General features: G+C 35.8%; 1 protein-coding gene across 2 annotated transcripts; it reads left to right on the plus strand.

Annotated features, from left to right (window-relative positions):
• Positions 1 to 5632: 5632 nt before the first annotated feature.
• On the plus strand, positions 5633 to 12077 carry LOC107814013 (homeobox-leucine zipper protein HDG5). 2 transcript variants are annotated; one of them, XM_075252491.1, is made up of 12 exons: positions 5633 to 5770; positions 6252 to 6477; positions 6562 to 6743; positions 6853 to 6970; positions 7906 to 8094; positions 8500 to 8982; positions 9215 to 9316; positions 9418 to 9630; positions 9753 to 9921; positions 10012 to 10280; positions 10365 to 10460; positions 10925 to 12077. In XM_075252491.1, exons 2-12 carry the CDS (start codon positions 6316 to 6318, stop codon positions 11441 to 11443), a joined length of 2502 nt encoding a protein of 833 aa, XP_075108592.1. In that variant the 5' UTR covers positions 5633 to 5770; positions 6252 to 6315; the 3' UTR covers positions 11444 to 12077. The 2 variants fall into 2 exon arrangements, with proteins under 2 accessions (XP_075108592.1, XP_016494823.1); XM_016639337.2 differs by lacking the exon at positions 5633 to 5770 and adding an exon at positions 6012 to 6154.
• Positions 12078 to 13187: the final 1110 nt, after the last annotated feature.

The following is a 13187-nucleotide window of genomic DNA, read 5'->3' on the forward strand; positions in this document are numbered from 1 at the left end:
ATCTCTACCTAATGGCTTCGTAAGTGGATCAGCCAAATTCTTATTTGATCTCACATATATTATAGCTATAGCTCCATTAGTAATTAATTCTCTTATATAAGCATGTCTCAAGCTTATATGTCTCGATTTCCCATTATATATTTTATTGTGAGCAACACACATTGTAGTATCACTATCACAGAATATGGAAATGGCTGGCATAGGTTGTGGCCACAACTTTATATCAAGTAACATATTCCTCAGCCATTCTGCTTCTTTTCTAGCAACTACTAATGCAATAAATTCAGATTCCATAGTAGAATGGGAAATACATGTTTGTTTCTTGGATGCCCAACTAATGGCTCCACCGCCTAGAGTAAATATCCATCCTGATGTGGATTTATTATCATTAACACTTGTAATCCAACTTGCATCAGAATATCCCTCTAATACATTAGGAAAACCATTATAGCAAATGCCTAAGTGCTTTGTATATTTTAAATATCCAAGTACTCTACTTATTGCTTTCCAATGATCATTACCTGGATTACTAGTAAACCTTGAAAGTTTACAAACAGCAAATGCAATGTCGGGTCTAGTGCAATGCATTGCATACATCATACTACCTATCGCACTTGCATACTCCAAGTGTGCTACTGCTCTTCCAGTATTTGCAGTTAGCTTAACACTAGAATCATAAGGAGTATTATACCCCTTTATTCCTAAATGACTGAATTTAGTAAGGATTTTATCTATATAATGTGCTTGTGACAAAGTCACTTGCTTGTTATCTCTTTTGACCTTGATTCCCAAAATAGTATCAACTTCATTTAAATCCTTCATTTTAAAAACTGAGGTTAGATACTTTTTGGTCTCGATAATTCCTTATAGATTCGTACCAAAAATCAGCATGTCATCGACATATAAACAAATTATTACTCCATATTCTTTTGTAAATTTAGAGTAAATGCACTTGTCTGCATTATTATGTACGAATCCGGTTGATAGTATTACACTATCAAATCTTTCATGCCATTGTTTAGGCGCTTGTTTAAGACCATAAAGAGACTTTATCAATTTGCAAACTTTCTTCTCGTTTCCCGGAAGAACAAAACCTTCAGGTTGTTGCATATATATTTCTTCACTAAGGTTCCCATTTAAAAGGCTATTTTAACATCCATTTGATGTACGTAAAGATCATAGATAGAGGCCAAGGATAAAAGGACTCTAATCGATGTTATTCTTGCAACAGGAGCATATGTATCAAAATAGTCTATGCCTTCCTTTTGAGTGAAACCTTTTGCAACTAATCTTGCTTTGAAGGTTTGGATGGAACCATCTGTATTGTACTTTCTCCTAAAGACCCACTTACAACCTATAGGTTTTGATCCAAGAGGAAGATCAACCAAAACCCAAGTGTTGTTGGATATAATTGAGTCCATTTCATCATTAATGGTCTCTTTCCAAAAAGCAGCGTCTCTAGAAGACATTGCTTCTTGAAACGTCTTTGGGTCTTCTTCAACATTTAATACAATTGGAATTTGATTACAAACGTTTGTCCTATCTCCTTCAACAAGAATTACTATAGATTGTGAAGAAATAAAATCAGAACCAAGATGTTTTTCCTTTCTTATTCTTTGGCTTTTCCTTGGTTCTATCTGCATATCATCACTTCTTTCCTTAGTTTTAATAATTTCAGGAAGCGACAATTTATTAGCATCAATACGTTTTCCATTTATTTCAGTCATTTCATCAACATTGTCATTTATAAATCTATTTTCAATAAATTCAACATGTATAGATTCTATAATGACATTAGATTCTAGATCTAGCAGTCTATAAGCTTTGGAGTGTTGTGCATATCCTATAAAAACACTTTTAATTCCTCTAGGACCCAATTTTGTTCTTTGATGGTCAGGTACTCTATAATAGGATATACACCCCCACACTTTAAAATAATTTAAATTTGGTTTTCTACCATTCCAAAGCTCATAAGGCGAAATATGCATACTCTTTGAAGGCACTCTATTTAAAATATAACATGCAGTTAGTAGTGCTTCACCCCATAAATTATGTGGCAAATGTGCATTAAGTAACATAGCATTAACCATATCCACCAGAGTTCTATTTTTCCTTTCCGCTAACCCATTTTGTTGAGGAGTATAAGGGGCACTCATTTGATGTATTAGGCCATGCTTTTCACAGAACTTATTAAATTCGTTAGAAAAATATTCTCCACCTCTATCACTTCGAATAATTTTAATTTTCCTACTCCTTTGATTTTCCACAACAGACTTGTATTCTTTAAACTTTTGAAAAGCTTCGTCCTTAGTTCTAAGTAGGTAAACATATGTAAATCTAGAGAAGTCGTCTATAAAAGTAATAAAATATCTTTTGCCTCCTCTAGTTAATTCTCCATTTAATTCACACAAGTCTGAATGAATTAAATCTAATAGTTCTGTGGATCTTTCAACTTTACGAAATGGTTTCTTTGTCATCTTTGCTTGTATGCAAATTTCACATTTTATATGTTGAGTTTTACATGAGATATAACCATTTTTGGACATATAATTCAAAGAGCCAAAATTTAAATGTCCTAGTCTAGCATGCCATAAACAAGAATCAGACTCAACGATGTAAGCAGAAACATAATTTATTTCATTAATACTCAATTTGAACATGTCGTTACAGTTATAGGCCTTTTCCAACAAAAACACCATTCTTAGACACTATTACATGATCAGACTCAATAACTATCTTGAAGCCTTTCTTTGATAGCAAAGCAGCGGACATTAAGTTTTTCTTCATATCAGGAACATGATACACATTCAGTAACGTCAACTTCTGGCCAGATGTGAAGTTAATCTCAATACTTCCTTTTCCAGCAACATCTGCCGCAACATGGTTTCCCATCAAGACATGTTCAGAATCCTGGACTTCTGCATATGTCTTGAATATCTTCTTGTCATAACAGACATGAATAGTAGCACCCGAATCTAGCCACCAGTCTTGAGTTTTTGTAGCAGCGGTAGCCACATTCAACTCTGTGACCATACCAATTTGCATTGCGGAAACCATGGCAACCAGTCCTTGGGCAGAATTTTCCACTATGTTTGCCTTTTCAGAATTTCCAGATTTTTCAATCTTTCTAGACTTTTCGGTATTGCCTGCATTGAAATTTATTCCTGCCTTTCTATATCTGCAGTCCCGAATCATATGGCCTTTCTTTCCACAATGATGACAACTAAAGTTCTTTCTCTTTTTAAAAGTTAAAAGAAGACTTTTTGGAAACTTTCAGATGTTTGTTCCCACTTCCTGAACCATTCTGACTGACAAAATTGACTGCGGAACTCGAAGGCTGACTAATAGCATCACGAGCACGAGTCTCACTTTCAATTTGAATGTGAGTACGAAATTGTTCCACAGTCATTTTATCCATAGAATGTAGGATTTTCTTTCTATAGTCATTCCAAGAGGAAGGCAATTTCGAAAGAATAGCACCTATTTGAAGTGCATCAGGAATTTTAACTTCAAGATCACTTAGTTTTGATATTAAGATTTGCAGTTCATGAATTTGATCCATTATAGGCCTAGTATCAAATATTTTAAATTCAAAGTACTGCAGAGCCAGGAATTTGTCAATACCTCGTTTTTAATTCTGGTATGCAGTTTGTAGAGCAGTCCAAATTTCTCTTGGTGACTTCAGATTGCAGTAAAGATCATAGAGTCGATCTGTCAAAGTATTCAGAATATGGCCGCGACACAACAGTTCATCATGTTCTCGTTTCTTCCTTTCTTCCTTGACTACGTCAGAATCTTCTGATGTGGGCTCAGGCATTGGAGGCAAGGCATAATCAAGAACATAGTAGATATTGAGAGCGGACAACAAGAATATCATCTTGTCTCTCCAACGGGTAAAGTTCGTTCCATCAAAGCGATCAAGTTTGATGAACTCCTTCGGATTCTCAACAACAGACATCAATTTCTCCATAGCAGAATAACTCTTTAAGATTGTTAGAAATAAAATAATCAAATTGGCTTTGAGGCGTGAAAATCAACTGTCCTTAAAGAGTTATCGCCTGTATACTAATTTAGGGAAAATACAAAACGATTCTCTTCAGGATACAACAAAGCCTGCAGTAACACTTGTGATTTTCTATATCCACTTCGTTGGAATTCTTGTGTATTTATAGGCAACCAACAGACCCTTTCAGATAGGATGTCTTGTTTCACAAACAGACACGACTATTTATTCAAATTTTGAATTTAAAATTCAAATAAATAATTAACTCTAGGATCTCGTGCCTGTTGAGTTAATCTCGTGTCTGTTGAGTCAGTCTCGTGCCTGTTGAGTCAGTCTCGTGCCTGTTGAGACAATCTCGTGCCTGTTGAGACAAACTCGTGCCTGTTGAGACAAACTCGTGCCTGTTGAGACAAACTCGTGCCTGTTGAGACAAACTCGTGCCTGTTGAGATAAACTCGTACCTGTTGAGTCAATCTCGTGCCTGTTATGCGTTATTTCATTATGATAAGTTCCGAGGCTAACAGGCACGGTACGAGTAAGAAACCTCCCACTTCCAACTTGCGAATAACAAACTATCTTACAAATTGTAATGCTTATCTTAGTTCATGTGTATTTAATTGTACTTTGCTTGTTTATCTTCGTAGGATTAACTGACTATAATGATCCTTATTAGTCAGTCACTTAAGATTTATTATTTCATGTATAATTATTTATTCAGAAACTTCACTTTAATAAAATTGATATTATTTTACACAGATGTATATTACATGACTTAACATACACGTGCAATCGTACGTGAGGAGAAATTAGTAACCATACAAATGTCATAGTCCTATAAAGTTTTTACCCTTAAACTTTTAAGATCATAAGTTTCAAAAGATTTTTTTTTTCTTAAGCTTGGTAACTAGACAAACTACCTCATATAAATTGAAACAGAATGAGTAATTAACAATGATATTTTCTTTGTCCAAAAACAAAAAGAATATCAGGTTTCGAGAACGAATGCAAATTCACCTTTTTCGTCGAAAATCAAACATCGATTTTCTTGAATTTCAAATGTAATTGAAATATAATTTAGCAATTAATATAACATTATTTGACCAAGTAGTTTATAGAAATTATTTTAGGATAGAGGGTACTATTTCTCTTGTACACCCTATAGAATGGGATTAAGGCATGCATCACTCAATGGATTCTGCCTAAGACTTAGCCATAAATTAAATTTATCTAAAACTTATTCTGACCAACATTCTTCATTACAATGGACTACAAATTCTAATTTTCTATTTATTATAGCAAAAAACCATCGTTTTGGTCTCGCAAAAAAATATAGCAAAAAACCTTCAAAGATTAGGAAGGTAGCAACACGCGCGCGTACAAACAGCAAAGCGTTTCAACTCAGAGAAAAGGTTTGACTTTTGTTCAGCGAAACGGTCCTTTCTCCAATCATAATTGACCACGTGTTCCCTGGTTACAGCTGACTAACAAATCACTAAGGCATCGGTTTCTTTCTTTTTCAACCCCCTACTTAAAGCTCGCATTTAACCCCACCCCCCAACCCACACACTCACCCCCGCCCTTATAAAACGGAAAAAGCAAAATTTAAAAAAAAAAAAAAATCCCAAGATTTTACTATACATATAGACTGAAAGATAAGAAAAAACTACACAACCAAACTGCAGAAGGGTTTGGTGGTAGATGAAGAAAGAAAAGAGCTAGAGATAAAGAAGAAGAAGAATTTGGCTTTGGAAAAACACACCGACACAGGTACTAAATATTTATTAGTACGTTTCCTTTGTTTCTTTTTTCTCTCACACATTTCATTAATTACATAGGAAATTAATTTTGCGTATTCAATTCTATTCGTTTACCTACACATTTTGTTTTAATTTTTTTTTTTATGTATTCGAATTTAATACATGGTTTGAGCTTTAATGGGGGGGGGGGGGGTTGAGACCCAGGAGCTCACCATTTCTTTATCTTTTTGAAGGGTGGAGTCAAATACTTTGAAATGTAGTCTTCTTGTCTCAGTTTTCCTATTTATGTGTAGAAAACATCAACTCCATATTTTTGTCTAGCCTTAGTTATCTTTGTTAGTTTTGGAGAAAATAAGTCTTATCTAAAGGATATTTCTTCCCTTTAGCTTCAATGGTGTGTTTCTCATGCTTTGTTTTGTTTATATTTCATGTGTTAGCCCTCGATTCTAAATTTATCATATACTTTGTTTTTATTGTCTTTTCTGTTGCAGGTCCCTAAACCCTAGGCTAAAAGAGATTCTTCTTTTGTAAATCCTGTGGAATTAAGTAGGAAAGATGTTCGGTGATTGCCAACTATTTTCATCCATGGGGATGGGAGGGAATGCTGTATCTTCAGACTCACTCTATTCTTCCCCCATTCAGAACCCTAATTTCAACTTCATGGCCATGGGAGGAAATAACTTGCCTTTCAATATTTTTCCTCCCAATATTATTCCTGTACGTTCCTCGATCTGTCTTTTATCTTTCATTTTTCCCTTCACTTGCATGCATAATTTTCATTTTACTTTTGTGTCCTTTTAGAAAGAAGAAAATGGACTATTGAAAAGCAAAGAAGAAATGGATAGTGGTTCTGGAAGTGAACATATCGAAGGAATGTCTGGAAATGAACTAGAAACTGAGCAACATCAACAACAGCAACAACAACCAGGCAAAAAAAAGCGTTATCATCGGCACACTGCTCGCCAGATCCAAGAAATGGAGGCGTAAGGAACCAATTTTGTTTAATTTTTCTTTTCCTTTCAAGATCTTGATTAGAGGAACTTTTTTTGATTTATTATTTTGAATTTTCTAACAAAGTTACCTGATATTTAGGTTATTTAAGGAATGCCCCCATCCAGATGACAAGCAAAGGCTCAAACTAAGCCAAGACCTTGGCCTAAAACCACGTCAAGTCAAATTTTGGTTTCAAAACCGACGAACCCAAATGAAGGTGCGTATGTTAGCATCCCTATCACCCAACTGGTCCAACGTCTCAGATTAAATTGTATTTACTGTGTCATTGTATATAAATTCTTTTTTTTTTTCTATTTTGTGTAACGCTGTAAAGAGGAAACCCTACTAATGTTTTTCCAGCTGTAAAATTAAATTAAACCTTCATGCATGAGAGGCAGATGCACGATTTCCCATAAGTTGTGTGTGGGTGTGTTTATTTACATACGTTAAAATCGCTAAGACCAAATATGGTGAAGAAAGAGTGTAGAGTAGTGCACCACCACCATGAGAGCTGTAGAGAGAGTGACTACATTAACTGTATGGACAACGCCTTCCATTAATATGCGTCTGGCCCTAGTTTTTGGGTCAACCCCCTCCTCTGCAACAATGAACTTCCATGAGGAGACACATCTTTAATGCACCCCGTTTAGGGTTATGGACATGAAAAAAGAATGACTTTTTATTGTATGAAGAATTTAAATTTTATGAGTTCGGATTTTTAGCCTTTTTAACTTATTGGATTTTAAATTAATCATATTAACATATTAAATAGATTTTTGAAGATAAATGCAAAGTTAGGACCAAAGGGATTAGAATAATCCACATTTCACACTAGCTCCGCCTGTATGTATGTATGTATGTATATATGTATGTATGTATGTAAGTCTTGAATTAATTATGAGGGATGTTATTATTGAAGGCAACTTTGGAATGGTTCTATGTGTTTATGTATGCAAATGTTAGAAGAAAAAAAAAGTTTAAAATGCTTACATAAAATGAAATTATGCTAATTCTGCACCCACTGAATTAATCTGCAGTTAAGATGTAACACTACGTGAGGGACAAGACTTCATTAAGTGTTGGGGAAATTTTTTGTTCTTCTTCTGTTAATTGTAATTGATTCTAGTACTGATTAACTAATTAATGATGTAGGCTCAACAAGACCGAGCAGATAATGTTATACTTAGAGCTGAGAATGACAACTTAAAGAATGAGAATTATCGGCTGCAAGCAGCATTACGCAGTATTATGTGCCCCAGTTGTGGAGGTCCTGCCATGCTCGGAGAGATGGGTTATGATGAACAGCAACTTCGCCTTGAAAATGCTCGTCTCAAAGAAGAGGTTTTTCAATTTTTATATATGCTATTATTTCTTTCTTATTTTTTGGTTATTTTTGTTATTAATATAATTGAGGAAATTTTCTTAATATGATCAATTTAATGTCTCATTGGCAGCACTAGCCTAAGGAGGTAAAAAGCAAAGGCCTATCAATAGTTCAGCAATTAAATATTACTGTAATAACGGATGAGGTCCTCTCTATTTGCTTAAGAGTTTATTTCCTGGGAGCATAGCTAGTATAATTAGTTACTTGAAAAATAAAATAAAAGACAAAAGGTCAAATTACACTAATATGATTTTAATCCTTTGCTCAATGAAATTGAATTAACAATGACTATTTTATTTCGTTATTTTCTTTTGTTCATACAGTAATAACAAGTCAACTTATGCTCTTCAATTGTTGAACAGTTTGAGCGTGTGTGCTGTCTTGTTTCACAATATAATGGTCGGGGGCCAATGCAAGGAATAGGACCAACAACTCCTCTTCTTCCTCCTTCGTTGGAATTAGACATGTCCATTAATTTCTCTAGGAAGTTCGAGGAGCCAATGGCGAATTGCAGTACCGAGATGGTCTCTGTTCCATTCATACCTGAAAACAATTCCCAGTTTTCTGGCGGTCCAATTATCTTGGAAGAAGAAAAATCTACTGCAATGGAACTCGCCCTTTCCTCAATGGATGAACTAGTAAAGATGTGCCAAGCTGCTGACCCACTCTGGATTCGGGCTACTGATTCTGGAAAAGAAATTCTCAATGTGGAAGAATATTCAAGAATGTCTCCTTGGCCTGTCGGGATTAAGCAGAATAGCAATGAGCTCAGAATTGAAGCAACTCGCAGCAGTGCTGTTGTCATTATGAATAGCATCACTCTAGTTGATGCACTCTTAGATGCAGTGAGTAATTTATATATATAGCTGATTTGTTATTGAGATTTACTGATATTAACTTTATTAACCTGATTGTATAAATATCTTTTACCCGTGCATAGAATTTAAATCTGTTTCCTATCGCTGTTATCAATTTAATACAAGTGAAGGTTGCAAAATTGAAGCCTGATAGTTATTTAATTACCATATATCATTTCAGTTAGTAATACTGTCATTTTTACCTCTTTTCTTTTTCCAGAATAAATGGATAGAACTTTTCCCATCTATAATTTCTAGAGCCAAAACTATTCAAGTTGTGACCTCAGGAGTATCTGGACATGCAAGTGGTTCTCTTCAACTGGTAAGTACCTTTATAAACAAGAAAAAAAAAACTTTTCGTGTCTTCATTATCTTTATAGTTTACAAATGTTGGATTTCTGTTTAATTTTCTTTTTGCTTCAGATGTTTATGGAAATGCAAGCTCTCACACCCTTAGTGCCTACACGAGAATGTTATTTCCTCCGTTATTGCCAGCAGAATGTGGAAGAAGGGACTTGGGCAATTGTTGATTTTCCTCTTGACAGTCTTCACAACAATTTCCCTGCTCCTTTCCCTTATTTCAAGAGAAGACCTTCTGGCTGCATCATTCAAGACATGCCCAATGGCTACTCTAGGGTAATTCTTGTGCTTTTCCCCTTCTTTTACGCTATGGTTGAATCATTAGCACATTAACAATTATTGAAGTAAGATGAATATCTAGACTTACTCTTTTTTTTTCTTCAAAAAAAAAAAAAAAGGTTACATGGGTGGAACAGGCTGAGGTTGAGGAGAATCCAGTGAATCAGATATTCAATCAGTATGTGAGTAGTGGTATGGCATTCGGAGCACAACGATGGTTAGGAATCTTGCAGAGACAATGCGAAAGACTAGCTAGCCTTATGGCACGAAACATATCTGACCTTGGAGGTGCTTAATTTCTTCTCTACATCTAATAATATCGTTTAATTTCTGGCGATTATACAACAGATTTGTATTGTTTGAAATTGCCTTTTGTAGTGATACCATCTCCAGAAGCACGAAAGAGTTTGATGAATCTGGCTCAGAGGATGATCAAAACATTCTGTATGAACATTAGCACCTCTTGTGGGCAGTCATGGACAGCTCTTTCTGATTCTCTTGAGGACACTGTTCGAATTACTACCAGAAAAGTCACAGAACCAGGCCAACCCAATGGACTAATCCTTTGCGCGGTTTCAACTACTTGGATTCCATATAATCATTTCCAGGTCTTTGATCTCTTGAGGGATGAACGTCGAAGAGCTCAGGTTTGCATTAAAAATTCCCAATTAAGTATTTGTGGTCTGAGACGCTGGTTTAATTTTGAATTATACAATATCCAAGTAATGCAGTTGGATGTGCTTTCAAATGGCAACTCACTGCATGAGGTGGCTCACATTGCAAATGGCTCTCATCCAGGAAATTGCATTTCTCTTCTTCGCATTAATGTAAGATCCCTTTTAAGTTCGTTTCAGATCAACAGCACGATGAATCTTATGCACCATAAGCCGCGAACTTTAATATAGGAATTAACAAATTTAATGACCACTTTTAATATATTTTTTAATCATATGTAGACCACTAATAGCGGCAGTCCTTGTTGGGAAATTACTAGCTATTGCCTGAATAAGGTTGCTACTTATAGATTGCACATATTAGCTTTTCATTATCATGAATAATAAATACAATCTGATCAACAGGCTAGGCTTATATACAAAAAGCCCTTTGTCCAAAATTAATTAAGTTCTGTTGAGTACGGACTTTGGATTAGTACTCTCTCGCTTACTTCTCTTCTAGTAAACGTGTCACGAGTTTTATTAAATTTCTACATCCCCGAACTTCAAAAATATTTGAAGATGTATCCTAATATCTTTTGTTGGCCAGTTTATAGATTATTTTTGGATTGATGCAGGTGGCTAGCAACTCATCCCAGAGCGTAGAGCTGATGCTGCAGGAGAGCTGCACGGATGATTCCGGCAGCCTTGTGGTCTACACCACCGTCGATGTGGATGCCATCCAGCTAGCCATGAACGGCGAGGACCCATCGTGCATTCCTCTTCTTCCCTTAGGCTTTGTTGTAACACCAGTGGGACAAATCAATAACTGTGGCACTAACATTAATCCTAGTGAAGCTAATTCAGGCGCACAATCTTCGGAGAAGAGGAACTTGTCAATCCAAGAATCTGCATCTGGAGGCTGTCTACTCACTGTTGGATTACAAGCCCTCGCCAGCACAATTCCAACTGCAAAGCTCAACCTTTCTAGCGTCACTGCCATTAACCACCACTTATGCAACACCGTACAACAAATCACTGCTGCACTTTCCGCTTTCTACCCCGAGCCAGCGATAACGGTACCGTCACCACATCTACAACCTCAGCAACAGCAACTAGAACCAAAGCAAGCAGATGAAATCAGCTCGAATTCCTAATTACCCAAAACCTCCCTTTAACAAAATTTCCAATATTTTATTTTGGAAAAGGTTGGGGGAGGTTATGAGTAATTGGTGAGAATGCGAAGTGGGTAGGTGTGAATGTCTTTTGTTGGCCCGAGGGGGGGGGGGGGGGGTTGTTAGATTTGTCCAGCAACATTTGGACTAGTAGTACTATTGCATAGGTAGATGGGGCCATGCAAATGAAGGTTACAGCCTGTGCATGTGCATGGCTGGGCCCGAGTAAATAAATGAGAAGAGTCAGAAGGTAGTTGTTAGATAGGTGGGTTAATCCAGTGAAATGATTGTGTGTTTCTTGAATATGTTTTGTGATAAGATTCTAAGATATTGGGAAGTCAAGAACGAACCAGCTGAGATCCTTGCTGAATGGTGAGAGACCCCAAGGAAAGAATATTAAGTTTTTTGTGCTGAAATAGTAGTGATGGGCCTCTCTCACCAGCTAACAAGGGTATGGTTCGGGTATTGACTTCTTGTTTTATGTCCCCCTCCCCTCCTAGTGATAAATTTTGGTATTGTTGAAAATATGATTTTGCAGCTGTTTCTGCATGACACTAATTGTAGTAGTAACCTAGGAATTAAGATTTAATTACTAGTATTTGTTTGTTATTACCTCTGAACTTGCGCCCTCCCCTTACATATTATCCTTTATTTTGTTGCTTTTCCTAAAGGAATTTTGATTTTCGGTCTTCAAGAATCTTCTTATATAGTAGTAACATTTTGTGTTTGGCTGGTTTTCGGAAATTCTTGTATGCTATCTTGACGAAAATATTTACTGTAACTTCCGTACTAGAGTATACAATTATGACTTATTTAGCATTAGATCTTTAACTTTTATAGTTAAAAGATAATTTTCAAAATTTATTTCTTCGTTTTGTTCGTCCTAGGAATTAGTCAGTTCAAAGATGCTAAAAGTACTGAAAGAATTAACACAAACAGTTGGACCCTCGTCTCTTATCATCATATAAATATAAATAAACACGAGACTTGTATGTAGTTAGATTCGGGATAATTCATAGCTTTTAGAATTTCACATTAATACGCCCAAGAAGCAAACCAAGATCTCATTTAGTCATTTTTGTCTGGTCCAAAAATTTGCTGGACCGATTGAGACGTTTGTTGAATAGCTGAGGGTCTACTTTGTAAATATAAAAAAATAGATAGTTAGTATTTAACCAATTATAAATATTCCTGACAAGAAATTCCCCTCTCTCTCCTCTCTCTCAATCTTTTCTCTCCTTCTTAATTGTTTCCTCCTGAGAGCTCATTTCCTCTATTGATGATGGTTTGTAACATGATATCAGAGCTACACGATTATTAATTGTGATTCACGATCATGTATCACATCTTTCAGGGAAGGATAGTCAACTGATTTCAGCCATGGCTATCGATGATACGGTTGGAAAACCTAAGTCACAATTATCCTCTATTCTTGAACTCGACAAATAATTCGAGTGTAGTGTTTATCTCTCTACAACTGTTTGGAACCGAGAATTATTCTGCGTAGAGTCGTGCAATACGAATCGCAATCCTAAGGCGCAACAAACTAGGGTTTATAGACGGAACATGCAATAAGGAGCATTACGATCAAAACCTAGCTAATTTGTGGAAGAGATGCAATGTAATTGTCCTCTCATTAATAATGAATCAAAGAATTGCTCAACGGGATTGTGTACTTATCTAATACAGTTGTTGTACGGTTTGATAAAATCGACGGATCCAAATC

Source organism: Nicotiana tabacum, chromosome 1 (genome assembly GCF_000715075.1).
Source record: "Nicotiana tabacum cultivar K326 chromosome 1, ASM71507v2, whole genome shotgun sequence".
Taxonomy (NCBI): domain Eukaryota; kingdom Viridiplantae; phylum Streptophyta; class Magnoliopsida; order Solanales; family Solanaceae; genus Nicotiana; species Nicotiana tabacum.

Coding starts and splice junctions, on each gene's coding strand:
- LOC107814013 (XM_075252491.1), top strand. CDS start 6,316: ATGTTCGGTGATTGCCAACTATTTTCATCCATGGGGATGGGAGGGAAT. Junction 8,983..9,214: donor TTGATGCACTCTTAGATGCA/GTGAGTAATTTA, acceptor TTCTTTTTCCAG/AATAAATGGATAGAACTTTT. Junction 10,281..10,364: donor ATGAACGTCGAAGAGCTCAG/GTTTGCATTAAA, acceptor CAAGTAATGCAG/TTGGATGTGCTTTCAAATGG.